Genomic DNA, 16,721 nt, shown 5'->3' with positions numbered 1-16,721 from the left:
CGTTGGGACAGGAGCTGGCTGGGATGCCTTATGGGGGAACGCTTCGAGCAGCGTTTGGGGTTCAGGGCTGGTCAGAAATGCTGTGCCGTGTTCACAGACAGCAATCCTGAGTTTAACATTTTCCGTCTTCCTCCTCTGTTCCTTCTTTCCCAGTCGCTAGGGGTGTTTATATCACCGCCCAGCACGTCTTGTGGAACCACAAGCCAACCTGAGCCACTTGTCTGGCTTTGTGCCTGCCTGGTGCAAAGGTGCCAGGGGTCCCCCACGTCGCAGGACCACGTGCGTGGGTCCCACCTCAGAGGTTGCATCTGCCCCCAGTCCCCTCCCGATGCTTCATTGAGAAGGCGGCCGTGCCTGCAGCCCATTCGTTAGTTCCCTACGAGCATCTCGGGTGCCAAATCCATTGGACTCTGCCTGAAGTCATTTTTCCTTCGAATTTCCAGCAGCAGGTTTAGGTATGCAGGTCATTTGAGTGGTGGCTGCTGTTCGCTATGCTACCCCTCCATTAAATTAGCAGGTGTCGATTAAATAGGGACCATCAGTTGAGGCACGATCCCTTTTTCTTCCTGTCAGCAGGGTGGCTGTTCCACGCAGCTCATCTTTCTTCCAGTTAATCATAAAGTAATACGTAGTAAATCGAGTCCTTCACACGTGGCTGTGCAAATTGGTCGGAGGCATTCGCAGTGGTGGTATACTGAGTCCCGCTGTAAGGCTGGTTGTTAATTGAGTAATTTTTCTGCCATTAATTTAACCTATCCGTTAAACATCTTTGCTTGTTTCAATGACAGAGATCAGTGAATTGTATGTTCTGTTATATATTAGTGGTGTATTAAAGCATTAGTACATTCCAGAAGGTGAGCAGTGAATAAAACCTGCTCTTAGCATGTGGTTATGCAACTGTTCCGTGGAAATGAAACGGACAAACAGTACACTTGATTAATTTTTTTCCTAGTAAATTGGCACTGTGATTCACTTCCAGCTAAATTTGCAATCTGTGTTCTCAGGTGGCATTAATATTGGAACCCCAGCAGGAGAGCTGTGTTGGCTGGTGCTGCTTTGATTGCATTTTTAACAGAACTTGTTGGAGAGAGCACTGAGCTTGATGCAAATGCGCGGGTAAATGAAACGCGGAGCTTTTAGGTTCTCTGTAGGTGGGTCAGACCGTTCACATTTACCCCAAATAATTCTGACTGCATGCTCTGAAGAGGCACTCCGCTAAAAGGGCACAATGGGGGGCTTTGTGCATCTCGATTGCTCTGTATCAAATTCTCCCCGTCGACAGATAAAAACAGTCTTTTTGTGGTGAATCTATAACCACAACATAAGATCCATCTGAGACGTGAGCTGTCTCCAGTAACAGCGATGCTGGAACTGGATCTCCACTGGCCGTTTGCTGGAAACCAAAGACTTCGCAAAGTGCCCAGCAGCTTCTCCCTGGCCTGCGTGAGAGCTGCAGGATGAGATTAAACCAGCATCGGTGCAAACCTGGTGCAGTAAAGGAGGGGAAGGCAGCTCTGCAGATCTCTGTGCAGCAACAGAATTCACTTTTACTGCTGCCTCCGTGACACCAAACTCCTTTCAGCCTTTAAAGCTATATTTTGTAGCCTTCAGGCCATTCTCATTGTTTTTTTCCTAATTGACTCGACTTGGAAAGGTCATCATACCCTGCTAGATTGTGTAATATTTAACTTAGCATCAAAAATGAGGATCCTGGGATTGGTGTCAAATTGATGCTGTTCCCTGCTGAATAGCAAAGCCCATTCATAGTCATCCAAGTATTCTGCTTGCTAATGCTCATGAATAACTTTCTGGCCCTCTGCAGAGGGAAAGACTAACCACGAGAAGGTGGGATAAGAGCAGCATAAAGCAGGTATTGAGCGCATGAAATTCGCACCGTCTAAATCCAGGTCACAGCTTTAATGCTTTTTTATTTATAGATTTTTTCGAGTTATAATTTCTAGCTTTTCATGAAGCTTTAGCATAGCAAACAGTCTTTTCTGACGCCAAGTTCAGTGATGACTAACGCTATTTACAGGGCTGTTTTGTAATCTCAGATCAGCCCACATTAACGGGAAGTTACGTTTTCCCATCAGTCTTTTAAATTGTGCCGGAGAGTTGCTGAGCCCAGAATTGCCCAGCCGGGCTCTCCTATTTGCAAGCTGACATAATTTTTTCCAGAACAGCATTTTAAAAAATTTCAAATGAAGTTACAGAGGTCAGATCATACTTCCTCAGTCTGATTTTTGTTTTAGGATCTTTCATTCCTCTGGTCTAAAAGCTACCAACAAAAATAAGGCAGAGTCGCTCTTGCATAAGCACCACAAAGTCATTTTCCTGGTCTTCATTTCTCTGTGCATGGGGTCAGCTCGGCATACCTGACATGAGAGCTCCGGGTGCACAGCTGCTTTAACTGGTAGGAGTTGGCTCTGGGGTCATCTGGTAGGATGGTAAGTTGTTTTTTTATAGTTTAAGTTTTTACGAGTGTTTTTATAAAGCTCCCTCTCTGTTATTGTAAATCCCAGGAAAATCTGGCACGGAGTCTTTGTAACACGAATCAGTGCATCCATGTGCCTCCGAGTGACCTCGCAATCTGGAAAAATACAGTTTTATCCGAGCGTTTAGAAGAAGGAAAAAAAAAAAAAAAGCAGAGTTGCTGTAAGAAAGGTTGGTGAGGGGGTTAAGGCAGCGACGCTGCTCGGTCAGACGTGCCTTCCCTGTCGTCAGGACCCGTCTTGGCAAGTGCCTCCTGGTGCCAGCGACAGCAGCCAGCTTCACTGCCCTCGGGTCGTGAGCTCAGGCATGGAGCATCCGCTGTGCAGATTGCACAACCGCAGCAGGCCAGCGGCACGGCGGTGGCTAAAGCTCTTTTGGGGGCCTTACCTTCTCTTGCAGTTCCAGCCAAAGACCCAGCAGATGCTGTTAAAACAATAAGAAAATGTGCGTGGCGTGGGGAGGGAATCTCAGAAATGATTTGCTGGCTTCCTGAGCGAGGATGGCTAAAATACGTGGCTCCAGCTGCAGCCTCGCTGCTGTCTGCAGCGCAGCTCCAGGACTTTCTGCACGCAGAAGCCTTTGGCACAGGCATGGTGCTTCGAGCTGGCAAGCAGCTTTCCGACAGGATGGTTGGAAAGTGCCGATTTTGAAGAAATCGCAATGTTCTGTGGGAGCATGTTGATTTTCATCCGGTTTTTCTGATGGGAAGCAGGCAGGGGCTGGGAGCCCGGCGGGCACCCGGGCGTGCAGGGAGCCGGGGCAGCGCTCTCCCCGCAGCAGCACCGGTGCTGGGGCTGGCAGGGCATGGCGAGGGGACGTCCCAGCCCGTGTCCTCCTCAAAGGAGAGTTTGGTACAGGCTGTAAAATAGGCATTGCACGGTTGCACTGCGTAGCTGGGAAAATCGCTCTTGGTTTTGCTGCTCACTGCGTGGGAGCGTATGAAGCCGAGCAGCGGATGGGAGCTGTGCACGCACGGCACTGCGAATACCTGGCATTCTTTCGCAAGTAAGAGATTTGGGGGGAAAAATAGCCCTGAGATCTGCCTTGTGACGTCCAGTGCTGGTGTGGGTGGAACTGGCTGCTTCGTGGGTTTGGGGGTAAAAGGATCGAGCTGGAGGAGGGGAAGGGAGCTGGGGCTGTGAGCTGGAAGGGGAGAGCGGGCTCCAGGGAGCAGCTGGGGGAGAAGGAGTCGTGTGGTCAGCTTCTCCCCGCTGCCACGTCACAGCTGGCTTCTGGCTTTGTGTGTTTGCTTTCTAAACAGGTAATTCACAGACTGCGTGTATGAAAGTGTGGTAAATCCAAGGTCAAGTTGAATTTTTCCAGCAAAAGACACTGAGAATGATTTGTTGAGTGAAACAGTTAAATAGCAGGATAGCTGTGCTTTGTCTCATGCCAAGGGAACTAACCCCTCCTCCCTCTCCTTGTCCTCAGGTTCAGTGGTAAATATGAACATTTGTCAACATTTGACAACAACTCCTTGGGACATCATGAATTTGCTGGAATCTAGACCACAGAGCACTTGCAATAGCGCTTTTTAAATTTTAATTTAATTTAAATTAAAGAAAAAATAATCTCATCGGGATTAATCGTAGTGATGGCTAGCAAGAGAAAATCCACGACTCCCTGCATGATACCAGTAAAAACTCTGGTGCTTCAGGAGACTGAGCTGGAGGCTGCAGAAGACGATCGTGAAGGAACACAACAAGATGCTCCCGCAGAAGGGCCGGCAGCCAGTGATGCTGGTGCCAGCAACAGTGGAGCCTTGTCTAACGGGCACCGCAGCATTGCTGAGGGCGATACTTTTGTCTGCAAGTATTGTGACTTCGGATCTCAAGACGTTCACCATTTCTTTGCGCACCTGGACTCTGAGCACTTGGACTTCAGCAAAGACCCCGCGTTTGTGTGCGTTGCGTGCAACTTCCTGGCGAAGAGCCACGAAGGGCTCTCGCAGCACAACGCAGAGTCGCATGCTGGCGAGATGAGCTTCGTCTGGAGGCTGGTGAAGCAGGACAATCGAACGGCTGTGGAGCAAAGTCTTTGTGATGCTGCCAGCAGCCACGACCTTCCGGGAGAGGTCCCCGAGGAAGTAGTGGATGGTCAATCTGAAATTATCATCACCAAAACCCCCATCATGAAGATAATGAAAGGCAAACCAGAGGCCAAAAAAATCCACACGCTGAAGGAGAATGTGTCCGGTCAGTTGGGCGGAGAGTCGGAGACAAAAGACGGAGAGCCTTCCTTCACAAACGGGCCTGTGCCGGTCAGCCAGCCCACCGCGAGTTCGACAAAATCATCTCATGTAGTGAACGGCTCCATCCTCGGAAACGTGCCCGTTCTGCCAGCGGGTGTTGCCCAACTTGTTTCACTGCAGCAGCAACCACCCTTGCACCAGCAGCTACCTACATCCAAGTCCCTTCCCAAGGTGATGATCCCCCTGAGCAGCATTCCCACATACAACGCAGCCATGGACTCCAACAGCTTCCTGAAAAACTCTTTCCACAAGTTCCCCTACCCCACAAAAGCTGAGCTCTGCTACCTGACCGTGGTGACCAAGTACCCAGAAGAGCAGCTGAAGATCTGGTTTACGGCCCAGCGGTTGAAGCAGGGCATCAGCTGGTCGCCGGAGGAGATAGAAGACGCCAGGAAGAAGATGTTTAACACGGTCATTCAGTCCGTGCCGCAGCCCACCATTACTGTGTTGAACACGCCGCTGGTTGCGAACCCCGGCAGCGTCCCGCATCTCATCCAGGCCACTTTGCCGGGCCACGTGGTGGGGCAGCCGGAGGGCACGGGGGGACTGCTGGTCACACAGCCCATAATGGCCAACGGCTTGAAAGGCACCAGCTCCTCCTTCACCCTGGCGGTGACGACAGTTCCCAAGCCCCAGCCGGCGGCACAGCACAGCACGGTGAGCTCCGGCAATGCCTCGGCCGTGAAGGTGGTGAACGCGGCCCCGTCAGTGCTCACTGCCTGCCCCGCCATATCCTCGCAAACCTTCCTGGACCCCAACGTCTACAAGAACAAGAAGTCCCACGAGCAGCTGTCTGCCTTGAAAGGCAGCTTCTGCAGGAATCAGTTCCCCGGCCAGGCTGAAGTCGAGCGGCTGACCAAGATAACTGGGCTGTCCACCAAGGAGATTCGCAAATGGTTTAGTGACAGGAGATACCATTACAGGAACATGCGAGGCGGCAGAGCCATCTTTCCCGGAGACAGTGCTCTCGATTCTCTGCCCGAAATACCCTTCGACGTGCCGCCCAAGGGAGCGGAGCTGACGTCTACAGCTGCGGCCACGCCTGTCACCCACCACCCGACGCGGCGGCAGGCCTGGCACCAGACGCCCGACTTCACGCCCACCAAGTACAAGGAGCGCGCGCCCGAGCAGCTCAAGGCCCTGGAGAGCAGTTTTGCACAGAATCCTCTTCCTCCAGATGAAGAAGTGAATCGCTTGAGGAGCGAGACGAAGATGACACGGAGGGAGATCGACAGCTGGTTCTCGGAGAGGAGGAAGAAGAAGGTGGCAGAAGAGAACAAAAAAGCGGAGGAGGCAGTTCAGCAGGAGGAAGAGGAGGCTGAAAACGGCTGTGGGGAAGGAGAAGACTCCTCAGATGACCTGAGGGCCTTGAGCGAAAACGGCTCTCTCGATGCCTCTACCAACAACCCAAACTCGGCAGAGCGGAAAGTGAGCCCCATCAAAATCAACCTGAAGAACCTCCGGGTGACAGAGTCCAATGGCAAGAGCGAAGCGCCAGGCATCGCCACAAGCGAGAAGGGGGACAGCGGCTCCAGCCGGCCGCCCACCCCTCCGAAAACCAAACTGAACTTCAAAAAAACCGCCCAGCAGCGGCACTTGCTTAAGCAAATGTTCGTGCAGACGCAGCGGCCGACGAACCAGGAGTACGACGCCATCGTGTCCCAGACGGGCTTGCCGCGGGCTGAGGTCATTCGCTGGTTTGGAGACAGTCGGTACGGCTACAAGAACGGGCAGCTGAAGTGGTATGAGAACTACCGGCGCGGCATCTTCCCCCCGGGCCTGGTGGAGGTGAGCCCGGCCGGCAGGGAGGTGCTGGAGGACTACTACAAGCAGCACAAGGCGCTGCAGGAGGACGACGTGCCGAGCCTCTGCGAGCGCGCCCAGCTCAGCGCCCAGCAGGTGAAGGTGTGGTTTGCGCTGAAGGCGGAGGAGGAGACCAGGGGCGCCTCCGAGGATGCCTTCTCCAGCACCAGCGACCAAACGGGAAGCCAGAAGGGGCCGTACGACGCCTGCTCAGAGGTGTCGGAGAACAGCGAGCCCTGGGAGCCAGGCGGCCCTGAGGGTGGTGCTGAGCCCCCCGGTGCCCCCGTGCAGCCGCCCGCCGCGCAGCTCGGTAAGGGCCCCTGGGCAGTTTGTGCGAGGTCTCCGCGGGCAGGGTTGGGTGAGCACGAGGCACTGAGTGCTCTAGGTGGGGGTTTGGTGTCCAGGCTTGCTATTTGGGCTTTAAATAGAGGAAGCAGTGAGGAACCCCCCCCAGGTTCCTTCAGGAAAGGGGGAGAAGAGGGTCTGGCAAGGTGCCACAAGCTCCCTTCTGAAGCCAAATCCTGGCTTTAGGAGCAAAACCAGTGGGAGTGCCCCCTCCCTTCACCTGCCCTGGGGGAATGTGGCCCTTGGGTTTATTTGTAAAAATATTTATTTGTAAATATTTGGGAAGGAAGGAGTCTGGCTGCTGTTTCCCAGTTCTGCCCCCAGCTTCTCCCATGTCTCCCCCTGGCCCCAGGCAGCACGGTTAGCCCGTGGGTGCTCTCACTTCCTTGCCTGTGTGGACAAAAGCCTCCCCCCTTCCCTCTCCTGCTGCCCACTGTGAGCTGCTGCCGGCTCTCCAGATGTGAGCGTTGTCATTTTAGTAGGGCTTGGGCAGGGCAGATAGAGACCGCAAGGAAGGAGGGGACACGGAGAGATGGAGTGGCATTTACAGCTGCTGGCCCTACCCCTCCTCCAGGGCTTGCTTTTGAAAGGCGTGCGTGGAGGAAAAGAGAGGTGGTTTCCAAGCCCTCTGTGGGCTCTTTGGAAATGCAGCTGGGGGCTGTTTCCTCCCTGGCAGAGCTCCCACCAGATGGGGATGGCCGAGGGCTGCGCTCGCCCTGTCCTGCTGCACAGCCCCTCGCCAGCCAGCATCACCTCCTCCCACCAGCATCACCTCCTCCCACCAGCTGCTGCAGCCCTGCTGCATGGCTTTGGGTCCTCCCACACACCTCTGCCAGGCCTTTTAAAAAAAATTGTAAAAAATTCATTGGTTCCCTTCCCCCTGTAATTCAGAGGAAATGAAGTGTGGGTTTGAATGGGACTTGCCTTTATTGCAGCAGAGAAGTCTGGATGTGCATCACTGGGAAGCAGCTGTGGCCAGAGGAGTAGGCTGGGAAGGCAGTGCAGCAGAAGGTTTGGGGAAGGGTGGGGGGTGGCTGTCCTTGCTAGCACCCTCCAGACGTGGCTTTTTGCCACCAGAGTGAGGTTCTGTGACCCCACAAGGCTCGGAGGTGCTTGGCAAGGACGTGCAGCTCTGCAGGCTACGCTCCTCCTCCGTCCTGCTGGTGGCTAAGACCCAGCCCTGCTCCCACAAGGATTGCAGCTTTCCTGCCCCATCCCAACACCGAGCTGCCTGGGGCTGGCTTTGCTCTGCAGCTGCCTCCATCAGGCCTCTGCTTTTGCTATCACGAGGTGCACCTGCACCCCCTGCTCCCCGCCCAGCACCTCTGCCCGCATTGCAGGCACCTGCGGCATGCTGGAGCATCTCTGACACCTGTGTTGTTGTGTGTTTTTTTTTTTTTTTCCAGAAACAGACTGAACTCAAACCACCTGCCCCAGAGGATCCACTCTTACCCTTGAGAAGAAGTTTTTTGGTCTTTAAGACCATGGGCTGGCCTGATACAAACCTCAGGAGCAGGACACGGTGATAAAGCACTGCCATAAATGAGACCTTTGAGTGCAGCACACGAGAGAGAGTGCGTGCAAAAACTGGGCACCCAGCGCAGAGCTCTCTGGCCCAGCCTAGGAGACAGCTGAGAGCTGGCAGAGGTGGGGACCGTGAGCTCAGCTCGCACCCAGGAAATAGGATGCTCTTGTTTGCTTTCCAGTGGACGGACTTTCAGATTTCATACTCATATACCGATGCCTACAGCTGCCTATACAAGCATAACGAAATCTCAGACATTGTGTAAACAAGGTCGTTGCTTAGATATGGACTATCATGGCACAATACATTTTTTTTTCATCTGCCCATTAAGGTGTTTGTTCTCTAAAGGCTGGCATGGCTGCCTCTATCCTCTCTGCCTTTTTTGGTCCTTGAGCCCTGGCAAGGAAGGGTTCTGCAGGGTGTGTGCGCACAGGTGTGTATGTGTGAGCGTGTGCGTTAGGAAAGGAAAAGAACCTGAGAAGAAAGCTGCCAGTCTTGCATTAAGTCAGGTGGGAGTTCAGTGAGGTGTTCATCCACACAGATGAGGTTAGATTTGGCATTGCATTACTCTCCAATAAGTAGCAGGTCCAAGACCCCGAAAACCCAGGAGAGGCAGTTCGGTGTCATTTGCCCCTTGTTGGCCAAAATATTTTTCCTTTCGCTCTTGGAGACCGACTGCAGCAGGCTGTTAAATCTCCAAGTCTCCCTTTAATCACTGAGAACTAGCACATAATAATTTTTCCATCCTGACCTGGAATCCTTTTCATTGTTCGGAGAGAACAAGCTGTTCCTCGGAGAACAAATAGGGAGAATATGCAGAGTTGCTGCGAGTGGTTCAAGTTATTGTTGTCTCCAAGGGATCTGCGAGGCAGCAGCTCTTCTGCAGTCAGGAAGTTTCCCTCTTTCAGCCCTACACAACTGATCCTCCAGCAGCAGCACTGATAACTTCAAGTATTTGCTCCGGTATTTTTTTATTATTATTTTTTGGTCCATCCACAGTGTTTTGCTATTTCACACGAGGCCAAAACTAATTTCCCAGTTCACTTTCCTGGTTCTCAGAACCTGTAGCTTTTTCATGTGCCCGTGTTGTCTCGGGTGGTTGCTGCATGATGCAACTTAAGGCTTTTTTTAATATTCCTTTCTAATAGAAAACAAGGTCTAGAAGAGCACTCTTGAGCTACGAGTCTAGCCAAATGCTGTGTCAGACCATCCTGTCATAAACTAATCAAATCCCAGCTCAAAATTGGTTCCATGTCTTGCCTTCACTTTTGCTCTTGGAAGGCGATTCCAGAACTTCACTGCCTTTGAATGGTTAGAAACTTTCTTTAAATTTCTAGTTTGAATTAATTCGTGGCCAGTTCGTTCCTGGTTTGTTTTGGAGCCAACATTGTCCTTTAACTTAAATAGTTTTTGGTGTTTATCCGCTGATGTATTTATGGAGAGTAGTCATGGCTCCTTATTTTTGCCAAGCTAACTCAGCCAAGCTTTTTCTGTAGAAGGTTTTTATTTAGTGAGAACTTTTTCATGTGGGAGACTTTATTGTTGGTGGTAAATGATATTTATTAGAAGGGTGGGTAGCAAGCCCCAAAGGATCGGATCCAGAGATTTACAAAAAATCTGTTTTAAAAACAAAAAGCTCTTTCAGAACCTCTTCCAAAGATGGTGTCTGATTTCTACCTTTAATTGCTTTTGCTTTTCCAATTCTTTCTTCGTCCCCTCTTTACGAGGCTGCCTTACTGACATGTTGGGAGAGGCTCCATCTGACAAGTGCTGCAGGGAACGTTTCTCTCACTGACGGTACGTGCCTGCCCGGTAGGTGCCTGTGCTCAGACGCCTGCACTGTAACCCCCCTTAGCAGCCAGACGAATCCTCCCCAAAATGCCACGAGCTGACAGCAGGCTCCCTAAATTTCTCTCTTTAGCAGCGCTGCTGTCAGCCGTGCCTTGGTTCGAGGCAGGGCCAGCAGCAGCGCCACCTCCGCCTCACCTGGGCCCGTCACCCCGAGGATTCAGCCCTCGTGGGTGAAATCCTTCGTGCCCTCAAGCTCTGCGGGCGATGGGGGAAGCAGGGTGGTGCTAGAGCTGAGGGTGCTGGGCCTGGGAGCCTTGTGGCCTGAGAGTGTGTGCGTGTTCACTGTTGCCTTCAGAGAACAAATACAGGTAGGTAATTTAGTCTCTATTGTCTATGTACATGCAGGTTTATTTAAGTACACATATATACAGTTCAGATATGCCATTGATTCTTTATCGCATTAAGATGTACATTAAAAATGTACACTTCTACTAACTACTTGCTATATAAATATGTTGGAAATGTAGTTTGCCCATTCAAGGTGATTTTCTGTGGGATTTTTGGTGTACACTTTAAAGGCCTGTGGCTGATTGGAAGAGTGGTCCCCACTCCATCTACAGAAATGCTTAAGGACGATGGTGTGAACTGGTCCCTTTGAACCATTTTTCCATGCACTAGCTGAGATGTTTTGCACTTGGATTGTATTGGCCAGTTTTCCAGAAAAAAAAAAGAAAAGAGAAGTCTTGTGAGCTGGAGGGAGAATTTCCCGGTGTACGCAGAAAAAACAGCCTTGAGGGTTGGAAGCTGCTGAGGTTTTTGAGCTTTGTCTGCATGCATTCATACAAGCACAGCAGGAGTTTTCTTTCTTTTGGGTCAGAGGAATTCTAAAAAGTGGTTCCATGCAGGCTCCCCTCGTACGCAAAGGCCGAGCAGACGGGCTGGCAAGGCTCGTTGCGTGGGGAGGGTGAGATTTAGGGACAAAAATCAAAATCAAAAAGTAATCGTTTGCTTTCTAACTCCCACATTCCTCGTTATCTGCATTTTTAGTTGACTTGAAATCTCTATGAAAGTATAAGCTGAAGCATTGAGGGTTTTAGCTCTGTGGTCTTCTGTTTCCCTATCACATCTCTTTTGAAGCTGAAGAGAAGCAGGTGTCATCTCCAAACAGACTCAGGTTTTGGTGCAGGACATTACAAATAATATGTTTGCATCTGAAACTGAAAGAAATAATTGAGAGGTGGCTCCACAGTCCCAGCAGCAGCTCTTCTGGTGGTAAGAGGAAGCATCACCACAATTCTACACTTAGTGTCAATTTTTATCATCATCTAATCAAAGATGACTATCTTGACTTGAAAGGAGGAGTGTAAGATAGAGGTCATGTAGCCAGCATCGGTAAGGAAGGGAATTAAGTTCTTCACCTCCATCAGCTGCGTGCAAGCTCAGGCTTGATAAGCACAGTAGTAAGCATCATTTTTAATCCACGTGAATCTTGTTACTTCTGTCTCTGAGGCTGCTTAGATTAAGGTCACAATCCAATTGCTTAATAACCTGAAACCCTGATTTGTGCTGTGCGTGGCTCACTCACAGAAAGGGCTGCTGGTTCTCCTGATGCAAGGAACAGAGTTGCTTTATTCATCCGTATCAGCAGGCCAAGCTGTTTGATTTCTAGCCATAGCTCTGTGTTCTATTTGGGTAGCTAATTTTTCTGTTCCTTAAGTTGCATCCTGGAAATCATTATTTTTATTTTATTTTTTAAAGCAGAACACTAAACAAACCGTGATTTACAGGCTTCTATTTCCTGAGAGCCATTATTCCTGTTTGCCTGAGAGCAGAGCACTGCTGCACATCAGGCTCGCAGCCCTGGCAAGAGGAGTGGACACAAGTGCTTGCTTCAGCGCACGGCATGCAGCGGTCAACATCAGCACACAGAGCTCCAGCTGCAGGTATTTAACGTGTCTGCTGTCCCCTCCCTGCCAGGGGCTTCTCTTGGGCACCAGCAAAATCAGGAGCTGCTGGCAGCTGTGATTTGAAACCCCGTAGTCAGATGCAGGGCTTGATGCAGAGCCTTCACCTGGCAGAGCAGCGCTCGTGCAGAAGCTGGAGCTGCGATGTGTCTGTTTGGATAATTTTTGCTAGGCTGGTTTTCCATTTAGGGTTTTGGCTATTTTTTTTTGAATGCAAAGCAACAATTTCTGGTCACAGGGAGAAGTTTTGCACTCCTCCCTCCCCTTCCGTCCCTCTTGCAGAAACAGTTCAGAGGAGCCCTGATGAGATGATGGTTGGAAGCTGGGGTTGCTGGGAATCAGAAGAGAAAGATGATTTTCAGCACTTAGGCACAAATTGGCAAGTTAAGGTGATACTATACCTGTCAACTGGGCAGTATTTGAAAGGTTTTTAAACATCTCTCTCCTGTTATCCCAGATTAATTTTGGCTCCACTCTTTTCAGCTCTCATCTGTGGCCTGATGTGATTCAGCTCACTGCAGTAACCTCCATTTTAATTTCTCAGTTGATCACAACCAAGGGGGAAAGATCAGGCAATACTCAAAAGTGGGTGGGGGGGGGGGGGGACTTGCAAGCTGTACCTTTTCTTGCAAGTTTAGTTTCTGCTGTATCTTTTACTGGCAGTGCTCCCTGCCAGGAATGCTGGATTGGCATCACAAAACTTTAAAGCAGAGCAAGTGAGCGCTGTTACCTAAGAAGGAGTGATTTTTATTTATATTTTTTTCTTGCTGCCTGTTCCAGTAGAGTGCTCTGTTGGCTGCCCTTGGCCATATTTTGATGGCACTATTAAAGCCAGTTTTTCCCTTTACCGATGGAGGGTGGTTTTAGGAGGACTCTTGCTCACTGGTGCTAGTGAAGGGCAGGCTAGGAATCCATGGCATAGAAAACTTCTTGCTAAAAATTGCACTTTCTGTCTGCCCCATCTGGCTGGTGGTGTTATGGGTACGTGGCTGTAACTCCCCTTGCACATACTAACATTGCACTAAAAGAGAGACTTTGGGAACAGCGTGTTGATCACTTTGTTTCTCAGCAGACCACAAAGTCAGCCTAATGGGGTCTCTTTTTTTTTTTTAATTATTATTATTTAGAAATCATGCTGGTGCTGAATGACCTGGAATTTTTTTTTTTTTTTGCTTGGATTTATCCAAAAGAAAAATGTAATTGTAGCTGCAACGGGACCTTTCATAAGGGTGGCCGTGTAGCTGGGGCGCGGAGCAGCGGCTCTGCTGCGTGAAACCGTCTTGTACCGGGGCGGCGTGGGGGGTTCCCAGGGGTTCTTATCGTGTTTTTTAAGACCACAATTTTCGATGGTCACCTTGGCAACCGTGTGAGACAGGAAATAGTTTTTACTTTTGGTAAAGATTTTAAAGAGGAGAAAAAAAAAAAAAAGTGAAGCTGCCTGTGATTGTGGGCTGTGGCTATTACTAGGGCTAGGGTAGCTTGTACCTGCTATGGACTTTACCTGCTCTTATTCTGAGGGCACAAACTCCCTGTAGCAACAATGCCACTTCTGAGAAGTGAACGGCAAGTTTCCCTTCCTTTTGTATATGTGGATGTGAGGGTGGGCGAGGGGAAGCGCTTGCTTGTACAGTTTGTTGAAATGAAACCAGACATTTTTGGTTGTTCCTAAATAAAGAGCGTAAAATACGAGCAAGAGTCGACTGGTGATTGCAGGCCCACTTGGGCTGTAAAGGTGACACAAAACAGATCAATCCTTCCCCCAAAACCTCCCTGGGGAACATCCCCTGCTTCTGATCTCATCCCTTTGGGTGAACAACGTTAAACCCGGGGCTATTTTTCCCCATGGCCTTAACCTCAAGGTGAGGGCAGTGGCCGGTCCCACCGCTGGGGCAAACCACCAGAAAATGGAGACAGCAGGCGTGTAATACTGACACGTTTATTGTCATTTAAAGCTAGAGCGGCCTTGTAAACGTTGAGTTTCACTACTGGCCCCGTAGGCAGTGGCTATACGGGACGGGCGGTGCAGGCCACCGGGCCGCAGCCCGCAGCACACGGCTTCCAGCCGCCCGAGCCACGCAGGCTCCCCGCGCATGCCGGCAGCGCCGAGATGACGGAGGGTGGTGTGGTTTGTTTTTTTTTTTTCCCTTGTTTTCGTCTCGTTCCTTGCAATTATAGACAGTTTTGTCTCTCACCTCGGCGGCTGGCAGGCTGTGCACATCCATACACTTCATTAAGGGCTTCGTGGTGAAGGTTGGTGGGTGTTTGGGGCGGTTCGTTGGTTGTTGTTTTTTTTTTCCCCCGATTTTTTTTTTTTTTTAGTTCTCCACTTGAACACACTTCAGCAGAGAAACTGGAAAAGCTGCCTGAAAGTAGGCCATAGCAGTGCCGTTTCCATAGAAACCAGTTCACAGCGTGCCGTGAGACTCACAGGCACGGGAGGTGCTCCCGGGCGGCCGAGCGGTGCTACAGCCGCTTGTCCTTACAGCCGGTTGTCCCCGTTGACCCTGGTCCGTCGCAGTACCCTGCAGGGGACACAGACAGGGGACACGGCGCTGGGAGGACGAGGGGTGCTGGCTTCCCCAGCTACCGCGGCCTGGTGCCTTTGGGGATGCTCTGGCCCAGGGGGCTGGTGCTGCATCCTCCCCAACGTCTCACTCCTTGCCTGTTTCAGCCCTGTCCCTCCCTCCCCAGCTCCCATCAGCTGGGATATTTTTTTCCAGCTGGGCTCTCAAGCCAATGCTGTTGCCACCTCCCTGCCTGAATTGCAAGGAGGGGGCCTGGCACATTGGCCATGGTGGGGAGAAGCTGTTAGGAAGCCCCTCTGAGGATGGAAGAGCTCACGGCTCCTACAGCACAACCCCCACCTTGCATCCCACCCCCTCACCGTCCCAAAAGCAGTGACTCCCCCACACCTCACCCCACCTGTCCACCTGAATTGTTTCCATGAGGCTGCAGCTCAGGCCTAGGCTCCCACCAGGGAGCCCCAAAACGCTCAGGGTCTTTTCCAGCTGGCCTACCTTCGCTCCCGGCTCTCGAAGTGGTCAGCCAGCTGCTCCTGCGAGACTCGGAAGTCCTCGAACGGCTGCTGGTACCGCACCTCAAAGGAGCCCTCCCTGCCTCTGCTGGCCAGCAGCTGGCTGGCAGCATCCCCAGCTCGCTCCCGCAGGGCTGAGGCACTGAAGAGGTTGATTTCGCCGTTCTCCTGCTTGGATGGGAGCAGACAGAGCAGTGAAGGGCTGGGGATGGCACGGTGCCCTAGAGCAGGCTGTGCTGAGAGCTGACCCCCATGGGGTCCGGGGCTGATGGGCTCAGGGTGTGCAGGGTGCGGCTGTGCTGGCCTTAATAGTGGTGGAGGAGTGGTGCAGGTTGGAAAAAACCCTCAAGGTCACCAAGACCAACCCTCACCCTGACCCACCACTAAACCATGTCCCTTAGTGCCACGTCCACACATCGCTTAAATCCCTCCAAGGATGGGGACACCGCCACCTTCCCAGGCAGCCTGTTCCAGTGCATAATTTTAAGTGAAGAAATGACAGAGCCATCTGTCTCCAAGAGCTCTGCCGCCCTGCCACCCCCATGGTGCTGAGCTGCAATGTCCCCGGAGAGCAGATGGGAACTGGGACAGCCACAGCTGCCTCCTCCGGCACCGGTGATGGGATTTAGAGAAGAGAAATGAAGCCTGGGCCAGAATCTGCCCCAAACAACCCTGCTGAGGGGAGCCCGTGTGTGTGTGACCCAGTTACCTTGCTGGGGAAGATATCGATCTTGACAAGCAGGGAAGCCAGCTCCAGGTTCTCGCTGTAGTTGTTCTTCAGAGGTACAGCTCGGAAACCTACAGTGGAGACAGCCCCAGCGTTATTTGCAGCAAAGGCAACATCTCCCTTCTCGGGATGTGGGCAGCAAACCGCTGAGGACCAACACGACACACAGCTTCCCCGACCACGTTACCGGTCTTCAAGCCTTTGACCAGGAATGTCGCCTGGGCCAGGAAGTTCTCATCGCTGAACATGTCCTCCTCGTACACCACGAAGCGGAGGAAGGCGAACTCGGGGTTGCTGACCTGGAAGTGGAACTGCTTTGGGCTCCACAGGGGGTTCAGGCCGTTGTCCGCTGGGCAAAAAACACCACAGTCAAACAGCAGCCCCGGCAGGGGTGTCTGACCATCACCCCCCCCCCCCAGCCCTTCCTGCTACTGCAAAAACCTCGCCTAACGATACAGCCAGGAGAGAGGCCAAAGTTCTGGGGGAACCCAACCCATCCGTGTCACCTCTCCTGCCACACTCACCCACAATCTCAGTTTTCTGCTTCGCGTTGTCGTACTCTGCGCCGGACACCTCCACCTCCACAAAAGGACAAACTATTCCCCTCCCATTTTTGGGAAGGTGCCGGGCCCCCAGGACCTGGGGAAGAGAACAGGAGGGACTTTGTTACAGATGGGAACAAAGAAAAAAAAAACAAAAAAACACTTGTTTGCATACCGAGACATTTTCTTTCCAGATAAACCACCCTGGCTGCACCTGGTGGTTAGAGGCGAGGTGCTATCTGGCCC

General features: G+C 51.6%; 2 protein-coding genes across 7 annotated transcripts in view; one reads left to right on the top strand and one right to left on the bottom strand.

Moving 5' to 3' along the window:
• Positions 1–10,899, top strand: part of ZHX3 (zinc fingers and homeoboxes 3) — a 47,032-nt gene extending 36,133 nt beyond the window's left edge. For 2 of the 3 annotated variants that reach the window (XM_050713932.1, XM_035548025.1), the window contains exons 3-4: positions 3,925–6,857; positions 8,299–10,899. In XM_050713932.1, coding sequence (XP_050569889.1) covers positions 4,088–6,857; positions 8,299–8,309 — 2,781 coding nt within the window. In that variant the 5' untranslated portion in view covers positions 3,925–4,087 and the 3' untranslated portion in view covers positions 8,310–10,899. Of the gene's footprint in view, positions 1–1,901; positions 2,448–3,924; positions 6,858–8,298 lie in introns of those variants that run through there. The other variant, XM_035548026.1, reaches the window with a different exon arrangement.
• A 3,189-nt stretch (positions 10,900–14,088) lies between these two features.
• The window catches only part of PLCG1 (phospholipase C gamma 1), a 41,347-nt gene continuing 38,714 nt past the window's right edge, over positions 14,089–16,721 (bottom strand). For 2 of the 4 annotated variants that reach the window (XM_035548021.2, XM_035548022.2), the window contains exons 28-32: positions 16,458–16,572; positions 16,121–16,282; positions 15,916–16,004; positions 15,190–15,377; positions 14,089–14,694 (exon numbers count right to left, since the gene is read on the bottom strand). In XM_035548021.2, the coding sequence (XP_035403914.1) occupies positions 14,652–14,694; positions 15,190–15,377; positions 15,916–16,004; positions 16,121–16,282; positions 16,458–16,572 (597 nt within the window). In that variant the 3' untranslated portion in view covers positions 14,089–14,651. The remainder of the gene's footprint in view (positions 14,695–15,189; positions 15,378–15,915; positions 16,005–16,120; positions 16,283–16,457; positions 16,573–16,721) is intronic. The other 2 variants (XM_035548023.2, XM_035548024.2) reach the window with 1 other exon arrangement.

Source organism: Cygnus atratus, chromosome 16, assembly GCF_013377495.2.
Source record: "Cygnus atratus isolate AKBS03 ecotype Queensland, Australia chromosome 16, CAtr_DNAZoo_HiC_assembly, whole genome shotgun sequence".
Classification (NCBI taxonomy): domain Eukaryota; kingdom Metazoa; phylum Chordata; class Aves; order Anseriformes; family Anatidae; genus Cygnus; species Cygnus atratus.
Note: the sequence above shows the minus strand (reverse complement) of the source record. Positions and strands in the feature narration are given on the sequence as shown.